This window comes from Pseudophryne corroboree, chromosome 5 (assembly GCF_028390025.1).
Source record: "Pseudophryne corroboree isolate aPseCor3 chromosome 5, aPseCor3.hap2, whole genome shotgun sequence".
Taxonomy (NCBI): domain Eukaryota; kingdom Metazoa; phylum Chordata; class Amphibia; order Anura; family Myobatrachidae; genus Pseudophryne; species Pseudophryne corroboree.
Genome location: NC_086448.1, coordinates 700,012,451 through 700,033,551, shown reverse-complemented (window position 1 = coordinate 700,033,551; position 21,101 = coordinate 700,012,451). Strand labels below are relative to the sequence as shown.

Below are 21,101 nucleotides of genomic sequence, written 5' to 3'. Positions count from 1 at the left end.
TAGGAAGCATAGTAGTCTTGTGGGATACTATTGTCATTACAACACTTAATTTGTACATCTTTAAAAAGTTATTTTACCTCTCATATGAATATAAGATGTATTTATTTTATACAAATGTATTTATGTTTTACAATGTGCCCATTTTTCATCTGAACTTGTAACGTTATAAAATAATCAAGTGTTGATTTGTGTTGAGTAATCTGCTACGGTACATTTGAAACTGTAATATTAAATTATTATATTTATTCTATATTTTAGGGCTGATTATTGTCCCAAGTGCCGGTGTTGGTATTGTGCTGGGTGGTTACATCATCAAGAAGCTGAAGTTGAGTGCCAGGGAATCAGCCAAGTTAGCCATGATCTGTAGCGGAGTTTCCTTGCTTTGCTTCTCCACCCTCTTCATTGTGGGGTGTGAAAGTATTAATCTTGGTGGGATTAATATACCATACACTACTGGGTAAGTATATACCCTACATTTTAATGAAATTAATGTATAATTTTCATTGTGTGTAAGCACCTATAATAGATCGTCCTAATGTCCTTGTTCATAAAAACATCATTATTTATGTGCAAGGTGCTACACAACTGCAGTGCCGGACAGTCAGACTGACAGATCTCACCACAGACATAAAAGCAACAAGTACTTGCAATCCTGATGAAGTAGGCTGCCATGAAAAATGTAGGGTGTTTGTGTGTTTATGGGGAGTGGCCAAGGTTTTGGGGGTATGGCCACATCTCATTGGGCATATTAAACCCCTGTTAGAGGTGCGGGGGTTGGGCTGCTGGAGGAGTGTGGACATTGTAATCTTGATGGCCTGATGCTGCAAATCTTTTTTTATCCGCTACTTGTAATGTCAACGGATGGAGAGTGCACGCAGGAGGACCATTCACAAGTCACAATTTGATTTTGTCTGCGACTAGGTTTCCTGTGGAAACAACAGCACAGAGGAACTCAGACAGGTCCAGGCCTGAGTACTTTAAACGCACTCCCCCTCTGTGCTCCCCTGGAAGGAAATACAGATGTTAGACAGAGGGTAAACTGCTCTCTACTGATGAGAGCTTGCAGTCTAGAGGGAAATATAATATTAATATCATCCTGATTGTCACTGTACATTATAAGAACTACAGGGTGGTACACATGGTGAGATTTATGCTTAATTTCTAAGCAATCTGACTAGATTGCCTAGAAATTAAGCACGGATCTCTCCATGTGTATGCCCCATAGCGATGCCCCATAGCGATAGTTACATCGCTCACTTCACAGCTGGGTGAAGTGAGCGTCCCCCCCCCCCCCCCCCCCCCTCGCTCAGCACACATCACGCTGTGTGCTGAGCAGGGGGAGAGATGTGTGCTGTGCGTTCTTTGACCCCCCCCCCCCCCCCCTCGCTCAGCACACATCACGCTGTGTGCTGAGCAGGGGGAGAGATGTGTGCTGTGCGTTCTTTGACCCCCCCCCCCCCTCGCTCAGCACACATCACGCTGTGTGCTGAGCAGGGGGAGAGATGTGTGCTGTGCGTTCTTTGACCCCCCCCCCCACCCCTTACCACTAAACAATACTTCACAAGTCTGGTTAGTTACAGTATTTTTAAGTGGCTTCCCAAAACTGCCACAAAAACCTTGCTGCAGAAGGGCCCGATTCAGACCTGATCTCTGTGCGGCTAATTTTGATGTCCTGCAATCAGATAGTCGCCGCCCAAGGGGGAGTGTAAATTCACCCCGTGCATGTGTACACCGTGTGAAAAGTCCCTCAGTCAGCGGTCAGCTACAAATCCGAGCGCAGCTCACTCACCATTGAATGTTTTTTCCAGTGTGTGCAGTCTGTGTGCAGCCCAGGACTTACTCCTACAGTGCAAAAAAGAACAGGCTGATCGGGTCCAGAGCTGACGTCACTCACCCTCCCAGAAAACGCTTGGGAATGCCTGCATTTTCCCTGACACTTCCAGAAAATGCCCAGTTACTACCCCCAAACGGCCTCTTCCTGTCAATCAGCATGTGAATGGCTGTGCGATCAACATTTTCACACCAGCTTGTCACTGTTTGGCGACGCACGCGCATTGCGGTGCATATGCTTGCGCAGTCAATCGATAATCGTCCACTGTGCGAAAACGCACAGCAGCGATCAGGTCAGAATCGGGCCCAAAATCATCTATATAAAGGTGAGTATACACCTGTGCTGTGTCGTCCATGATAACCCCACTGCTGTCCTTCTCTCTGGAACTAGAGGATTCTGGAGCTGTAACAGAAGTGTATAAAGAGCAGAGCCGTAACTAGACTTTTTGGTGCCCTGTGCCAGAGAGAGAATTGGTGCCCCTCCCCCCCCCCCACACACTTTTCCAAGAGGGACATAAAGTGCATGCAACCTGGGGAAGGGGCATGACAAGATTGATTTGCCCCTTCCCATAGCCCTTTGTGTGTCATGAGGAGTGTTCGTGAGTGTAAAGCTTCCCAAAATATGGGGCATCCCCTTCTATTTATTACACCCCTGTGGAAGCCTGTCTTCTGCCCTAACAATGACTCCAAGTCACTCCGCAATATGATCTATTCTGCATATGAGTAGTAACGAGCACTTGTGTATATAACTAGCTGGGATACCCGGCGTTGCCCGGGTTGAATGCTGGGCCCTGTAGTACACCTGCAGCCATGATTGCTTTATATTGTCCTCGCCTATAACCCCATTCCAGTGATCTTCCACAGTTTGAATGTCTCTCATGAGCCTGCCAGGCGCTCTGCTAAGACCCCCGGGGGCTGCTGTATATATCAGTGCCTGCAGGGTGACCTGTAAGATCAGACAGTGAGTTACATGATGATAATGTTCACTATTTAATGGCAGACACAGAAGGCTGACTAATATATATGGTCACATGAGAAACGACTAATTCCGGATGTCATGTATGCGGCTGCTGGGAAAGTGATATAGCAGCACTGTGGTAGAGATGGCTGATTACAGAGTTTTGTAGTAACTATTGCTGCAGAGCTGCGCCTCACTCTACGTCAGTAGAGCCTTAGTCATGCCCGGCTCTAAGATCCATAACATCCTTCAGACGTATTATACAGGAACAGACTCTCAGTGTGGATCACAGGAATTTTACTGGAAAGAGAGATAATGGGCAACCATAGTGTGATATTGTTTAAAAATGTAATACATCACACAAGACAACATGACAATTAAAAACAATCCTAAAATACAAAAACCACACAATGGTGGTGCAGACATTCACTGGTAGGGCTGACACCCTGGGCAACAACAGTAGAAATGGCTGATTACCGGCTAGAAGTAAGAACTGGCTCACGTCAGTTCTACAAGCATGAATGACACAGAGTAAATCACCAGGCTGCAGCAAGGGATTCCCCAGTCCCAGGACTCCTTCAGACACCGGCTCAGTCCTCACTCGTCGTTCACATTCAGGAGGTCAGTCCAATTGCTCATTGCTCATTTTTGCTTTGAAATACGCTTTGGTAATCATGTTTAGAAATAGTGAGTTAAAGTCTAAACTCAGGAAGTGAGTTTTCATCGACTGCTGCAGCCTCCTATTGTCCGTGGAGATCAGGAACAGCATGTGTTAGATCCTGAGATATATCCTCTGAAAACATTCTTTCACAGTCTAACAATCGTTTAGACTTTAACTCACTATTTCTAAACTTGATTACCAAAGCGTATATCAAAGCAAAAATGAGCAATGAGCAATTGGACTGACCTCCTGAATGTGAACGACGAGTGTGGACTGAGCCGGTGTCTGAAGGAGTCCTGGGACTGGGGAATCCCTTGCTGCAGCCTGGTGATATACTCTGTGTCATTCATGCCTTTAGAACTGACGTGAGCCAGTTCTTACTTCTAGCCGGTAATCAGCCATTTTTACTGTTGTTGCCCGGGGTGTCAGCCCTACCAGTGAATGTCTGCACCACCATTGTGTGGTTTTTGTATTTTAGGATTGTTTTTAATTGTCATGTTGTCTTGTGTGATGTATTACATTTTTAAACAATATCACACTATGGTTGCCCATTATCTCTCTTTCCAGTAAAATTCCTGTGATCCACACTGAGAGTCTGTTCCTGTATAATACGTCTGAAGGATGTTATGGATCTGAGAGCCGGGCATGACTAAGGCTCTACTGACGTAGAGTGAGGCGCTGGTCGAGCGGTGTTCCACGTACCTTTTTTTCTATTGCATTTTATATTAGAGGTGGGAAAAGCCTCTGGTGGTACACTGTATGACTAGCAGCCTTAATTGCGCACTGTTTGACACTCCAAATTTCTTTTGTTGTATTGCTGCAGAGCTAGCAACACTACGGGGCTGTTGGGATTGGGACACAGGATTGCTCTGCTTACACACAGCTAACTGCATCATTTATTTATAATCATCAGCTGTAGCCTTTATGGTTGTACCCCATCATCCATCAGTGTGTTATGAGCCACGGCTGTGGCTCATTCCTGTTTTGCAGTTTTGTTCTGTATTTCATGTTATACTTCTGTTTATGTTCCCCGTGGGTGTCATGGGGTGCTCGGAGCTCACCCTTAAGGAGGGGATACTGTTATGAACCACAGGTAGTGGTTCATTCCTATTTTATGTTTATTTAGTTGTCTTGCATGCCAGGATTTCCCATTGCTCTGTTTTGGATTACTCTTGTCTGCTGCCGCTGGTGAGTCTGTGCAATTGCAGCTTGTTCCCATGTGTTCAGCCTCATCTGGCTGCTGATTGCATCTTGTCAGCTTAGTCGTGCAGCAGGCCAGCTGCAAGAGATAATTAATTAGGCCTCTCTGATATATGCTGGCTCACTGCAGTTAGCAGATGCTGATGATATTCCTTGGTTTGCAGTCTGCTTTAAGTTTGAGCTGGTTCCTGTCAGTCCCTGTGTGGATTCCTGTGTCAGTCCCTGTGTGGATTCCTGTGTCAGTCCCTGTGTTGATTCCTGTGTCAGTCCCTGTGTCTGATCCCGTGTCCTACCCTGAGTTCCAGTGGATTCTGCCTGTCCTCCAGTTCTGAAAGTCGGTGTCGGCAGCTTCCTGTTTGCCTATGTCAGTTGCAGAAAGTATCCAGTCCTGCTCAAGCCGGTTGTTCCTGTCCTCAGTGGTCCTGTACTCAGAGATTTGTCATCTTTTCCTGGAGTCTGACTGAGCACCTTTAACATCCTGTGGTGTTCGTGAGTCACGGCGCAGCCGTGTGTTGCGGCTTGTCCGCTTACTGTTTATTATTTAGTATATTTGTGTCCTGGAGCTTTTGCGGAGGATTCCGCTCTCCCTGATCCACTCTGGTATCCAGCGGTGCTGGATAGGAGTAACGGATCAGTGGATCTTTGGTTGTCCTTTTCCCTGGCGGCTAGTCCGCACATACCTTTTGATTTAGTTAGTTAGCTTGTAACCCCTGGCCTGGTTGCTTAGTCAGAGGGCCCCTTGTTATCACCCTGTCTCGGATTTCCCTTTGTCTCCCATTAAGACCTGAGGGGGCATCGGGGTTGGGCAGACATAATCCGCCCTTCGAACGCGGCTGCCATGGGCTCAAGCAACCATAGTCTCGCAGGGGATTTCTGATAACACGGGCGAGACAACGGAGTTAGGGCGCCAGGGGTTACTAGGCTTTCCTGCTCCCACAACCAGCATATCTTCCCAGTACTCTGACCTCAGCCATACGATCTCCTCTGGTCTGGAGTACGGGAATCATAACATTATCATCAGCCATACCACAAAAAAGAAATAAAACTTTTTTTTTTTTTTTTTTTTGGCCCAGTCCAGTGTCTAGTCTAGAATCCAGTCCTGTCTAGAATTCAGTGTGCTGAATCCAATCCGGTGTTTAGAATCCAGTCTTGTCTAGAATTCAGTGTGCAGAATCCAATCCGGTGTCAAGAATCCAGTCCTGTCTAGAATTTGGTGTTTAGTATCCAATCCAGTGTTTAGAATCCAGTCCAGTGTTTAGAATCCAGTCCGGTGTTTAAAAAAAAAAAAAAAAAAAAGTCTTGTTTTGTTTAGCAAAATTTAGTCTTGCCTTGTCTTGCCTTGTCTTGTCTTGTCTAGTTGTAAATCCTCCTATGTCTACTATGCAAGCCCTGCAGGCATCTCTCGCAGCCCTGAACTCTGTATTCAGTGCTTTGAGACCAGAGCGACTAGAAGTTTTGCAGCAATCCCTAAAGCAACTGCAAAACCTTCTGACTAAAATCTTGCTTATTTTGCCAGAAGTCGTTGAGAGTACATCTATCTCTAAAGAGACTCTTGTTCACAGTATGGTGACAAGAGAATCCTCTGGTTTAATTGAAGAGAAAAAGTTTAAAAGTTTTCTGCGGCCCAGGCTCTCAGAAGAGGAGCGTCTGCGTCGCAGAAACTTAAACTTATGCCTATATTGTGGGGGTTTAGGCCATTATCTGCAGACCTGTGAGTTGCGCAAGCCAAAGTGTGGTGACGAGTCTTGCCCTCTGGCCAAGTTGAGTCATGATACAAGACCTACTCCTGTCTCTACTGTGGCAGAGGTACTTGTCACACAACCCACACAAAAAAGCTCTCTGTCCTATAATTGGGGTCCTTGGGCAAGGGAGCCCCATTATAGATTCAGGAATCAAAAGAGAATGTTTCTCTCCTCTCTTGAGGTTCCTGTGGAAGCGGAGTTGCAAGTCCCTGGAGTGGTGCCCGTAGCCCAGGGTCCTGGAGTGGTGCCCGTAGCCCAGGGTCCTGGAGTGGTGCCCGTAGCCCAGGGTCCTGGAGTGGTGCCCGTAGCCCAGGGTCCTGGAGTGGTGCCCGTAGCCCAGGGTCCTGGAGTGGTGCCCGTAGCCCAGGGTCCTGGAGTGGTGCCCGTAGCCCAGGGTCCTGGAGTGGTGCCCGTAGCCCAGAGTGCTGGAGCGGTACCCGATGCCCAGAGTGCTGGAGCGGTACCCGATGCCCAGAGTGCTGGAGCGGTACCCGATGCCCAGAGTGCTGGAGCGGTACCCGATGCCCAGAGTGCTGGAGCGGTACCCGATGCCCAGAGTGCTGGAGCGGTACCCGATGCCCAAGCTTATAGAGGGACATCAAATATTGTAGCTCAGGTTTCCATACCAGAAGGGGTCTCAGAAGCTGTTACCCCAGGTAGGGACTTGAGGAGCGCAACCTCAGAAAGGGTATCTAAAACCATAGTTCTTGAAGGGAACTCGAGAAGCAAAACCCCAGAAGGGATCTTTGAAGTAATATCCCCAAGTGGGGTCTCGAGAGACGCAGCCCCAAAGAAGGGTCTAGAAGTCGCTTCCCCAGGAAAGAACTTAAGAAGCATAGCATTAGTGGAGGATCTGAACGTTATTGCTTCAGCAAAAGTCCCGGAAGTCATAGTCCCGGGAGAACTTTCGATTATTATCGACTCAGAGAGGGAGGCCGACGGCCCGATCCCAGTAAAAGAATCCGAGGTGCTGGCCCCAGCGGGGTTCCCGGAGGCCACTGCCCCAGCGGGGTTCCCGGAGGCCACTGCCCCAGCGGGGTTCCCGGAGGCCACTGCCCCAGCGGGGTTCCCGGAGGCCACTGCCCCGGGTGGGGTTCAGAAAGTCACTGCCCCGGGTGGGGTTCAGAAAGTCACTGCCCCGGGTGGGGTTCGGAAAGTCACTGCCCCGGGTGGGGTTCAGAAAGTCACTGCCCCGGGTGGGGTTCAGAAAGTCACTGCCCCGGGTGGGGTTCAGAAAGTCACTGCCCCGGGTGGGGTTCAGAAAGTCACTGCCCCGGGTGGGGTTCAGAAAGTCACTGCCCCGGGTGGGGTTCAGAAAGTCTCAGCCCCGGGTGGGGTTCAGAGAGTCTCAGCCCCGGGTGGGGTTCAGAGAGTCTCAGCCTCGAGTAAGGTCAATAGTGACCAGGTCCTAGCAAAGCACTCGTCAGTCAGATGAGAAGGAAACAGATCCTGACTCTGATATCTCAACATCCATAATCTTTGATGGGGACTTAGCCCAATTTCTGGCGCTTTACAAACACTATTACATTATTATGTTGTCTAGACCATTTCTGGGCATCACTCCAGAGAACCTTGTGCTCTATCTTATTTATTCTTTTAGAGGAGAGCCTTTTGAGTGGGCGACCAGCCTAATGAAAGCTGAAGATCCCATTCTTCAGGATCCCCCAGCATTCAGTGATGCAATTATTAAAAGATATGGTTCCAAAGAAATTGGTTCAGGTTCCTCTAAGTCACCCGTCTTGTCTGCTGAGAATCCACAAAATACTGTAAACTCGGCACAGGAGTCTCAGCCCGTTGTTGTGACTGCAGGATGTGCTTTTCTGACTACTTCTTCTAATAATAGTACTTTACCAGAAAGTTCAGCTCCCAAGGGTAAGAGACCTGTCTCTGATTTGAACGCAGCCTTGCTGGGTGGTACCATCAGTTCAGACAATGTTTGGGGAATTACCTTGGTCAGACCTAAAGAGCTTTGTAAAAAGAAGAAGAAGAAAAAGAAATAATTTTTTGACTCTTGCCTTGATAAAAAAAAAAAAAAAGATTTTTTTTCCCTTGTCTTGTGTCCAGTGGCCACCATCAAGGGGAGGGCACTGTTACAAGCTGTGGTTGCAGCTTGTTTCTGTTTTCGTGTCTGTTAGACCAATGTGTCAGGTTTTTTTTGTATCCCTTGTTCTGGATAGTCTGAATTTTGGGGTCTTTTGACCCCTCCTCAAGGGGGGGGTACTGTTATGAGCCACGGCTGTGGCTCATTCCTGTTTTGCAGTTTTGTTCTGTATTTCATGTTATACTTCTGTTTATGTTCCCCGTGGGTGTCATGGGGTGCTCGGAGCTCACCCTTAAGGAGGGGATACTGTTATGAACCACAGGTAGTGGTTCATTCCTATTTTATGTTTATTTAGTTGTCTTGCATGCCAGGATTTCCCATTGCTCTGTTTTGGATTACTCTTGTCTGCTGCCGCTGGTGAGTCTGTGCAATTGCAGCTTGTTCCCATGTGTTCAGCCTCATCTGGCTGCTGATTGCATCTTGTCAGCTTAGTCGTGCAGCAGGCCAGCTGCAAGAGATAATTAATTAGGCCTCTCTGATATATGCTGGCTCACTGCAGTTAGCAGATGCTGATGATATTCCTTGGTTTGCAGTCTGCTTTAAGTTTGAGCTGGTTCCTGTCAGTCCCTGTGTGGATTCCTGTGTCAGTCCCTGTGTTGATTCCTGTGTCAGTCCCTGTGTCTGATCCCGTGTCCTACCCTGAGTTCCAGTGGATTCTGCCTGTCCTCCAGTTCTGAAAGTCGGTGTCGGCAGCTTCCTGTTTGCCTATGTCAGTTGCAGAAAGTATCCAGTCCTGCTCAAGCCGGTTGTTCCTGTCCTCAGTGGTCCTGTACTCAGAGATTTGTCATCTTTTCCTGGAGTCTGACTGAGCACCTTTAACATCCTGTGGTGTTCGTGAGTCACGGCGCAGCCGTGTGTTGCGGCTTGTCCGCTTACTGTTTATTATTTAGTATATTTGTGTCCTGGAGCTTTTGCGGAGGATTCCGCTCTCCCTGATCCACTCTGGTATCCAGCGGTGCTGGATAGGAGTAACGGATCAGTGGATCTTTGGTTGTCCTTTTCTCTGGCGGCTAGTCCGCACATACCTTTTGATTTAGTTAGTTAGCTTGTAACCCCTGGCCTGGTTGCTTAGTCAGAGGGCCCCTTGTTATCACCCTGTCTCGGATTTCCCTTTGTCTCCCATTAAGACCTGAGGGGGCATCGGGGTTGGGCAGACATAATCCGCCCTTCGAACGCGGCTGCCATGGGCTCAAGCAACCATAGTCTCGCAGGGGATTTCTGATAACACGGGCGAGACAACGGAGTTAGGGCGCCAGGGGTTACTAGGCTTTCCTGCTCCCACAACCAGCATATCTTCCCAGTACTCTGACCTCAGCCATACGATCTCCTCTGGTCTGGAGTACGGGAATCATAACACAGTGAGAGTGTAGCAGTTGTCCCCAGTATTGCCGAAGGCTGTGACAGTATGTGTATATTATGCCTGAGACTGTGACATTATGTGTAAAATATACATGAGTTTGACAGTATGTGTATATTATGCCTGAGAGTGTGACAGTATGTGTATAATATACATGAGTGTGACAGTATGTGTATATTATGCTTGAGAGTGTGACATTATGTGTATAATATACGTAAGTGTGACAGTGTGTATATTATGCCTGAAAGTGTGACAGTATGTGTATAATATACATGAGTGTGACAGTATGTGTATATTATGCCTGAGAGTGTGACAGTATGTGTATATTATGCCTGAGGCAATATGTGTATAATATACATGAGTGTGACAGTATGTGTATATTATGCCTGAGAGTGTGACATTATGTGTATATTATGCCTGAGAGTGTGACAATATGTGTATAATATACATGAGTGTGACAGTGTGTATATTATATACTAGCTGAGTACTCAGTGTTGTCCGGATCTAAGTCATCCAGTTATAAAGTTAGCAATGAGTCAGATGTAACATTTTAAAAATAATTAACAGTTTAGCAGCTCTTCCAACACACCCATGATGTGGCTGCCCAGTGTGGTTTTTTTTTCTTTCTTTTTTTCTTGAGGTGTCGCCAGTAGCCCTAATCCCCAGCTTTCCATTTTTCTCTGACGTCCTAGTGGATGCTGGGACTCCGTAAGGACCATGGGGAACAGCGGCTCCGCAGGAGACAGGGCACAAAATAAAAGCTTAAGGATCAGGTGGTGTGCACTGGCTCCTCTCCCTATGACCCTCCTCCAAGCCCCAGTTAGATTTTTGTGCCCGGCCGAGAAGGGTGCAATCTAGGTGGCTCTCCTGAGCTGCTTAGAATAAAAGTTTAGTTAGGTTTTTTTATTTTCAGTGAGTCCTGCTGGCAACAGGCTCACTGCATCGTGGGACTAAGGGGAGAAGAAACGGACTCACCTGAGTGCAGAGTGGATCGGGTTTCTTAGGCTACTGGACACTAGCTCCAGAGGGACGATCACAGGTTCAGCCTGGATGGGTCACCGGAGCCGCGCCGCCGTCCCCCTTACAGAGCCAGAAGAGACGAAGAGGTCCGGTGAAATCGGCGGCAGAAGACATCCTGTCTTCAGACTAAGGTAGCGCACAGCACCGCAGCTGTGCGCCATTGCTCTCAGCACACTTCACACTCCGGTCACTGAGGGTGCAGGGCGCTGGGGGGGGAGCGCCCTGAGACGCAATATAACAGAATACCTTAGGTGGCAAAACAGAATACATCACATATAGCTCCTGGGCTATATGGATGTATTTTAATCCCCTGCCATTTTACACAAAAAAGCGGGAGATAAGGACGTCGTGAAGGGGCGGAGCCTATCTCCTCAGCACACAAGCGCCATTTTCCCTCACAGCTCCGCTGGAAGGACGGCTCCCTGACTCTCCCCTGCAGTCCTGCTTCAGAATCAGGGTAAAAAAGAGAAGGGGGGGCACGTTTGGCAGCAAATAAATATATTAACAGCAGCTATAAGGGAGTAACACTTATATAAGGTTATCCCTGTATATATATATAGCGCTGGGTGTGTGCTGGCAGACTCTCCCTCTGTCTCTCCAAAGGGCTAAGTGGGGTCCTGTCCTCTATCAGAGCATTCCCGGTGTGTGTGCTGTGTGTCGGTACGCGTGTGTCGACATGTATGAGGAGGAAAATTATGTGGAGGCGGAGCAGTTGCCTGTGTTGGTGATGTCACCCCCTAGGGAGTCGACACCTGACTGGATGATTGTATTTAAACAATTAAGTGATAATGTCAGCAATTTGCAAAAAACTGTTGACGACATGAGACAGCCGGCAAATCAATTAGTGCCTGTCCAGGCGTCTCGGACACCGTCAGGGGCGCTAAAACGCCCGTTACCTCAGTGGGTCGACACAGACCCTGACACAGATACTGAGTCTAGTGTCGACGGTGACGAGACAAACGTAATGTCCAGTAGGGCCACACGTTACATGATCACGGCAATGAAAGAGGCATTGAACCTTTCTGACACTACAAGTACCAAAAAGAAGGGTATTATGTGGGGTGAGAAAAAACTACCAATATTTTTTCCTGAGTCAGAGGAAATAAATGAGGTGTGTGAAAAAGCGTGGGTTTTCCCCGATAAAAAACAGCTAATTTCTAAAAAATTATTAGCATTATATCCTTTCCCGCCAGAGGTTAGGGCGCGTTGGGAAACACCCCCTAGGGTAGATAAGGCGCTCACACGTTTATCAAAACAAGTAGCGTTACCGTCTCCTGATACGGCTACCCTCAAAGAACCAGCTGATAGAAGGCTGGAAAATATCCTAAAAAGTATATACACACATACTGGTGTTATACTGCGACCAGCAATCGCCTCAGCCTGGATGTGCAGTGCTGGAGTCGCATGGTCGGATTCCCTGACCGAGAATATTGATACCCTGGATAGGGACAATATTTTGTTAACTATAGAACATTTAAAGGATGCATTACTATATATGCGTGATGCACAGAGGGATATTTGCACCCTGGCATCAAGAGTAAGTGCTATGTCCATCTCTGCCAGAAGAGCGTTATGGACGCGACAGTGGTCAGGGGATGCGGATTCCAAACGGCACATGGAAGTATTGCCGTATAAAGGGGAGGAGTTATTTGGGGCTGGTCTATCGGACCTGGTGGCCACGGCAACGGCTGGAAAATCCACCTTTTTACCCCAGGTCACTCCACATCAGCAGAAAAAGACACCGTCTTTTCAAACTCAGTCCTTTCGTTCCCATAAGTACAAGCGAGCAAAAGGCCATTCTTTTCTGCCCCGGGGCAGAGGAAGAGGAAAAAGACTGCACCATGCAGCCGCTTCACAGGAGCAGAAGCCCTCCCCTGCTTCTGCCAAGTCTTCAGCATGACGCTGGGGCTTTACAAGCAGACTCAGATATGGTGGGGGCCCGTCTCAAGAATTTCAACGCGCAGTGGGCTCACTCGCAAGTGGATCCCTGGATTCTACAGGTAGTATCGCAGGGGTACAAACTGGAATTCGAGGCGTTTCCCCCTCGTCGTTTCCTGAAGTCTGCTTTACCAAAGTCTCCCTCCGACAGGGAGGCAGTTTTGGAAGCCATTCACAAGCTGTATTCCCAGCAGGTGATAATCAAGGTACCCCTCCTGCAACAAGGAAAGGGGTATTATTCCACGCTGTTTGTGGTACCGAAGCCGGACGGCTCGGTGAGACCAATTTTAAATCTGAAATCCTTGAACACTTACATAAAAAGGTTCAAATTCAAGATGGAGTCACTCAGAGCAGTGATAGCAAACCTGGAAGAAGGGGACTATATGGTGTCTCTGGACATCAAAGATGCTTATCTCCACGTCCCGATATACCCTTCTCACCAAGGGTACCTCAGGTTTGTAGTACAAAACTGTCATTATCAGTTTCAGACGCTGCCGTTTGGATTGTCCACGGCACCTCGGGTCTTTACCAAGGTAATGGCCGAAATGATGATTCTTCTACGAAGAAAAGGCATTTTAATTATCCCTTACTTGGACGATCTCCTGATAAGGGCAAGATCCAGGGAACAGTTAGAAGTCGGAGTAGCACTATCTCAGGTAGTGTTACGTCAGCACGGGTGGATTCTAAATATTCCAAAATCGCAGCTGATTCCAACGACACGTCTACTGTTCCTAGGAATGATTCTGGACACAGTCCAGAAGAAGGTGTTTCTCCCGGAGGAGAAGGCCAGGGAGTTATCCGAGCTAGTCAGGAACCTCCTAAAACCAGGACAGGTCTCAGTGCATCAGTGCACGAGGGTCCTGGGGAAAATGGTGGCTTCTTACGAAGCGATTCCATTCGGAAGATTCCATGCAAGAACATTTCAGTGGGATCTACTGGACAAATGGTCCGGATCGCATCTGCAGATGCATCAGCGGATAACCCTGTCGCCAAGGACAAGGGTGTCTCTCCTGTGGTGGCTGCAGAGTGCTCATCTACTAGAGGGCCGCAGATTTGGCATTCAGGATTGGATCCTGGTAACCACGGATGCCAGCCTGAGAGGCTGGGGAGCAGTCACACAGGGAAGGAATTTCCAGGGCCTGTGGTCAAGCTTGGAAACGTCTCTTCATATAAACATTCTGGAACTAAGGGCCATTTACAATGCCCTAAGTCAAGCAAAACCTCTGCTTCAGGGTCAGGCGGTGTTGATCCAATCGGACAACATCACGTCAGTCGCCCACGTAAACAGACAGGGCGGCACGAGAAGCAGGAGGGCAATGGCAGAAGCTGCAAGGATTCTTCGCTGGGCGGAAAATCATGTGATAGCACTGTCAGCAGTATTCATTCCGGGAGTGGACAACTGGGAAGCAGACTTCCTCAGCAGACACGACCTTCACCCGGGAGAGTGGGGACTTCACCCAGAAGTCTTCCACCTGATTGTAAACCGTTGGGAAAAACCAAAGGTGGACATGATGGCGTTACGTCTAAACAAAAAACTGGACAGATATTGCGCCAGGTCAAGGGACCCTCAGGCAATAGCAGTGGACGCTCTGGTAACGCCGTGGGTGTACCAGTCAGTGTATGTGTTCCCTCCTCTGCCTCTCATACCAAAAGTACTGAGAATCATAAGAAGGAGAGGAGTAAGAACTATACTCGTGGTTCCGGATTGGCCAAGACGGACTTGGTACCCGGAACTTCAAGAGATGCTCACGGACGAACCGTGGCCTCTACCTCTAAGAAAGGACCTGCTACTGCAGGGGCCTTGTCTGTTCCAGGACTTACCGCGGCTGCGTTTGACGGCATGGCGGTTGAACGCCGGATCCTGAGGGAAAAAGGCATTCCAGAAGAAGTCATCCCTACTCTGGTCAAAGCCAGGAAGGACGTAACCGCAAAACATTATCACCGCATTTGGCGTAAATATGTTGCGTGGTGTGAGGCCAAGAAGGCCCCTACAGAGGAATTTCAACTGGGTCGTTTCCTTCATTTCCTGCAAACAGGACTGTCTATGGGCCTAAAATTAGGGTCCATTAAGGTTCAAATTTCGGCCCTGTCGATTTTCTTCCAGAAAGAACTGGCTTCAGTACCTGAAGTTCAGACATTTGTAAAAGGGGTGCTGCACATACAGCCTCCTTTTGTGCCTCCAGTGGCACCTTGGGATCTCAATGTGGTGTTGAGTTTTCTAAAGTCACATTGGTTTGAACCACTTTCCACTGTGGACTTAAAATATCTCACATGGAAGGTGTCGATGCTGTTAGCCTTGGCTTCAGCCAGGCGTGTGTCAGAATTGGCGGCTTTATCATATAAAAGCCCTTACTTAATTTTTCATTCTGACAGGGCGGAATTGAGGACTCGTCCTCAATTTCTACCTAAGGTGGTTTCTGCATTTCACATGAACCAACCTATTGTGGTACCTGCGGCTACCAGGGACTTAGAGGACTCTAAGTTGCTTGACGTTGTCAGGGCCTTGAAAATATATGTTTCCAGGACGGCTGGAGTCAGAAAATCTGACTCGCTGTTTATCCTGTATGCACCCAACAAGCTGGGTGCTCCTGCTTCTAAGCAGACGATTGCTCGTTGGATTTGTAGTACAATTCAGCTTGCACATTATGTGGCAGGATTGCCACAGCCAAAATCAGTAAAAGCCCATTCCACAAGGAAAGTGGGCTCATCTTGGGCGGCTGCCCGAGGGGTCTCGGCTTTACAACTTTGCCGAGCAGCTACTTGGTCAGGGGCAAACACGTTTGCTAAATTCTACAAATTTGATACCCTGGCTGAGGAGGACCTGGAGTTCTCTCATTCGGTGCTGCAGAGTCATCCGCACTCTCCCGCCCGTTTGGGAGCTTTGGTATAATCCCCATGGTCCTTACGGAGTCCCAGCATCCACTAGGACGTCAGAGAAAATAAGATTTTACTTACCGATAAATCTATTTCTCGTAGTCCGTAGTGGATGCTGGGCGCCCATCCCTAGTGCGGATTGTCTGCAATACTTGTATATAGTTATTGTTACAAAGATTCGGGTTATTATTGTTGAGCCATCTTTTCAGAGGCTCCTTTGCGTTTATCATACTGTTAACTGGGTTCAGATCACAAGTTGTACGGTGTGATTGGTGTGGCTGGTATGAGTCTTACCCGGGATTCAATATCCTTCCTTATTATGTACGCTCGTCCGGGCACAGTATCCTAACTGAGGCTTGGAGGAGGGTCATAGGGGGAGGAGCCAGTGCACACCACCTGATCCTTAAGCTTTTATTTTGTGCCCTGTCTCCTGCGGAGCCGCTGTTCCCCATGGTCCTTACGGAGTCCCAGCATCCACTACGGACTACGAGAAATAGATTTATCGGTAAGTAAAATCTTTTTTTTTTTTACTTGGGGTGTCGCCAGTAGCCCTAATCCCCAGCTTCCAGTTTTTTATTACTTGGGGTGTCGCCAGTAGCCCTAATCCCCAGCTCCCAGTTTTTTTTTTTTCTTGGGGTGTCGCCAGTAGCCCTAATCCCCAGATCTCCAGTTTTTTTTTTAACTTGGGGTGTCTCCAGTAGCCATAATCTCCAGATCTCCAGTTTTTTTTTTACTAGGGGTGTCGCCAGTAGCCCTAATCCCCAGCTCTCCACTTTGTTTCATGGAGGGTCTTGTAGCGCTTGGAAACCAGGCAGTGTGCGTGGAGTGAAGCACGGGCTTCTGCACAGAGGGCAGGTAGGGTTCATCTCTACCCAGCGTGCCAGGCAGGAATTGTGAAACATATGGCTGCAGGGCAGCTGAGACACTATGTTACCATTTCTGTAGCTACCGAAGCAGATGTAGCTTGGGTCTGATGTTTCACCCCTCTGGTAACGGTAACTTGGTAGTCTGTCACTTGCACTGACCCTGATGAAGCCTGCTCTCTGGTGGGGACGTCCAACGTGGACATTGGCTATTGGTGGTTCTTCAACCTCATCCCACAGAGCAAGTGGAGGACTCCTGGAACAAGCCCTCTCCCCTTCCCTGGCTTCCGCACGATGACGTCTGCGTTCTGCGCGTAGACTCTCCTCCGGAATCTCATCAGATCCATCTCCATACCATTCTCTCTCATCCTCCATTAGGCGATGCAGTTCTCTCCTACTCATATTGTCAGAAAATGACTAATGAAACAACCGAGAACGCTCAGCTTCCAATTCAGGAACTGAAGAAATGCCCCTGATGGTCCTGTGTTCTGGGATTTTATTCCTGCCCATAGGCCATTGTGGTGCATAGTGACATCACTGAGACCAAGGTGGAGGAATCCAGCTGCAGAGTATCTGTACTTCCATGAATGGGTCTGGCTATTGCTTCTGACTAGTGTACATACAGGGGTGTATCTACCTATTGGCCAGGATGGCACTCGCCAGGGGCGCCTGGCAAGGAGGGGGCGATGCTTGGCTGTGCCACCCGCGGCCAAAGGATAGAAAAGTAGTACTGTCAGACTGTACCAGGCGAGAGTCTGTTACTGCTGGAGCGGCGCAGGTGTCCGGCAGCACCGCATTTGTAATCAGACTCAAAATAAACTACAGCTCCCAGCAGCCCTTGTTGCTGGGAGCTCCCGGCAGCAAGGGCTGCAGGGAACTGTAGTTTATTGTGAGTCTGATTACAAGTGCGGTGCTACTGGACACTAGTCTGATCACTAGTGCAGTGCGGTGCTGACGGACACCGGCGCCGCGCCGGCAGTAACAGACTCTCACCAGGTACACAGCAATTGTTATATAGCACAGTGCTATAGATCTATTTGTTGTTGAAGATAATAAAAAAGTGTCAGTGTTTGGGAGAAGGGACTGTAGTACCTGGAAAACTACACGATTTTCATGCATGTTAGATGTAAGGAAGTAGTAAGTAAACTAAAACTTTAATTCGTTGAGTGTAATAAAGAAAATACAAATCTTACCTATTTCAAGGCCATGTTCAAGGAAATGTGTGTCAATTAATTGTATAATTGATCATTTTATCTTGGAAGCGATGGCAATCTGATGGTTTTTTTCTAACAGGAAGCACTTCTACCATCCAACTAATGGTGTTTGGTTAATGGCTGGGTCCATTTGAGGCTCATCTCACAGCAGCTCATTAGCATTTCATTCAGGATGCAGTCAAGATGCCGGCGTTTGACATCCCGGCGGTCGGATAGCTCATGCCAGCATCCCGATACTGCTCGGAATGCTGATGCTGGCATTCCAACATAGATAGCGATGCAGAATGCCAAAATCCGGATAGAGTTTGTGCTAAAGTCTCCACTGGCAAGCCACGTGGGAAGTTTAGGGTTAGGCTGTATGGAGGGAGATTAGGAAGGGTGGGTTAGGGTTAGGCCCCACTGAAGAGGCTTTTGGGGGGGTATAGGTTAAGGTCAGGCTGTGTGAAAGGTGGGTTAGGGGGGAGGGATGGTGTAACGTGAATACGAGACACTTCTGTGCGGTGTAATGTGAATGAGGGACACTACTGTGTGGCATAATTTGGATCGGAAGTACTATTGTGTCCACACCCTTCCCCCACAAAACCATGCCCCATTTCCAATACTCACACCTTATTCCAAATGTGTGTAGGGGGGGGGCGCCAACCCCTTACTTTGCCAGTGGCGCTCAGACCCCTAGATACACCCCTGTGTACATATTATGTCAACAATCTTTATAACAAAGCCCCACCAGCTACCCCACAAGCAGCGTGAGGTCTGTATATCGGGACTGTGGCGGTGCAGTAGTGACGCGTGGTAAATCCCCACCATCTCTGTCCCATTGCTAATGTCACAGCTTCCCCTGATATCTGCTCATTCCCACATTACTCACCTGTCTGCAAAACCTAATTCATAAGCTCCAGCGTATAACGTAATCATTTGCAGCGATGTTTAGTTTTCTGCAGCTCGTTGTAATTATCACTGACGTTCTCCTCACTTGCCTGTAGCACAAACAGAGCTGGACTTCTGTGTAAAGTTACTGTATTAGCGGCATCTCTGTTATAGGTCACATCATTCTCTAGAAACTCACATCTTTTTTTTTACTTTTTTTTTTGCTGAGAGTTAAATTAATCCTCTAAAAGAAAGGCTAACGCTGCACCTCAGCTCTATGGGTGGGGAATTCAAGTGTGTGCGCCGGTGGCCACTAGATCTCACCCAACAGAGCAATTCAATTGTGGCTGTTTGGGCGCGCACAGCTGCCGGTTTTGACATTGCTGTTGTGTTGTTGGTAACTAGTAATCAGATATTCACCTTAGGAATTATTTTGTTGAACTAACACTAGATAAAAGAAGACTTGTTTTTTGGAGTGTTACTTTTATATAGGAAGACAAGCAGTATCATCCGGCGCTGTGCGGGTCTGATTTGTATTATGTAGCAGTTGTTACATACAGTATAAGCAATGTATTTGGTAAAAAGACCAAAAATGTAGAAAATATCCGAAAGCTCTGATTAGAGATTTCCTTCCCTCAGTCACGCAATTGTTTACGACCAAAAAAATTATGTTTTCAATATTTGTCGCTTTGTCTCAGTGTCACGTTGTCGCTCTGTGGTCTAATAGCTTCATTTTTCCATACATCATAACTGTGTAAGATTTGTCAGCTTCACCTTGGCAGCTGTGGAAGATATTTGCGTACTAACGTATTCATAAAGTGTATATATATATATATATATATATATATATATAGTATGACAGTGTGTGTATTATGCATGAGATTGTTACACTGTGTGTGTATTATACATAAAGTGTGAGAGTATGTTATAGGTTTACCCAGTGGCGGAAGTCTGGGAGGCAATGGAGTCGGATGCCGCCGTGCTCCAGCAATGAAGGGGGCACCTTTACCATTGCCTCCGACAGTGTGGTTGTCCGGCTGTGGCTCCCGTCTCCCGATTGATACCCCGGCTCCTGCAACCTGAGAAGTGCGGGCTGCCCGGCTCCAGGATGATGATACCGCGTCTCTTCAGCTCCCGCCCCCGATAGCGCAGCTACCCAGCTCCGGCTTCAGCCTGATGACATCACGGCTGGCCAGCTCCCGCCCCACAGTGCAGCTATCCGGCCCCGGCTCCTGCACCACCACAGCACAGCTTCCCGGCTTCAGCTCCTGCCGCACAACACCGCTGCCCAGCTCCTGCATGCTGACACTGAGGCAGGTGAGAAGAGGTATCTGATGGAGGAAATTGTCAGGGTGGGGGACAGTGTGTGTGTCAATGTGGCTGTGTGTGTGTGTGTGTGTGTGTGTGTGTGTGTGTGTGTGTGTATGTGTGTATTTGTATAGATGTGTATGTGACTGTGAGTATGTAGATTGGTTGGGTGTGTATTTGTATAGATGTGAGTGCGTGTATATGTGGCTGTGAGTGTATACCTGGACTGGGCCGCGGGGGGGGGGGGCAATGTAAACTTTTTCGCCTCTGGGCGTCTTATAATAACTTACGCCTCTGGGTTTACCATACAATCCCCGTATACCTGGAAACTCATGAATAACAAATATCTGGCCGTGCATAAGGGGCAGACAGACAGACAGACTTTTTCTCATTATATAGCATATTATAGCATCTCACAACCTCTTCAAAGAGTTGGGTTCTACCTAAACAGAGAAAAACTTTATTTACAAAAAGGGACAGTGCTTATTTAGAGAAGAATGTCATTCGGAAACGGCTACACAGTACATGCAGGCAAGCAATCAAAATGATAATCCTTTACAGAGGTAACACGCAGCTACTGTACTTTGTCCCGGAAGAAATGGAAGGAAACTGCAGAGACTGCTGGTTGCAAACATCCATGCCAGGCATAGATTCTCCAGGGTCAGAACCCAAAACAGTAGGTGGTCAGTCATGCCTTTTATCAGCAAAGTATCACAGCTTGGATGAGGTCACATAAGTCCCTGCTGATTGGCTGGATAGATAATTTCAGGCTGGGATCCTGCCTGACTTGCTCATATAATTTACACCTCAAATTCACATAATTCGGCATAACTTCACCTGCAAAATGATGATCTACTGTATAATATGGGGTGCCTCTGTTATTCTCTCCTCTTTTAGCACATTGCTAAAGGAATGTGATCAACAAATGTAAAATTTCTTAAGGAATGATCTCTTTCTACAACAATATAGCACAACACCTTATAACAGAACTAGTGAGAACTGGTTGAAACTATTATATCAGCACTCGTATAGGTAGACACAACAGGAGTCAGCCAATTTCACTAAAATGATTTCTGGACTGTACTGGTCAGTAAATTATAGCTCTTTATTTCTCTGACGTCCTAGTGGATGCTGGGAACTCCGTAAGGACCATGGGGAATAGCGGGCT

The 21,101-nt window shown here is 47.8% G+C and overlaps 1 protein-coding gene across 2 annotated transcripts in view; it reads left to right on the top strand.

The window, feature by feature from the left end:
* SLCO5A1 (solute carrier organic anion transporter family member 5A1) overlaps positions 1-21,101 on the top strand; it is a 251,060-nt gene that overhangs the window by 166,448 nt on the left and 63,511 nt on the right. For both annotated transcript variants that reach the window (XM_063923884.1, XM_063923885.1), the window contains exon 6: positions 259-457. In XM_063923884.1, the coding sequence (XP_063779954.1) occupies positions 259-457 (199 nt within the window). The remainder of the gene's footprint in view (positions 1-258; positions 458-21,101) is intronic.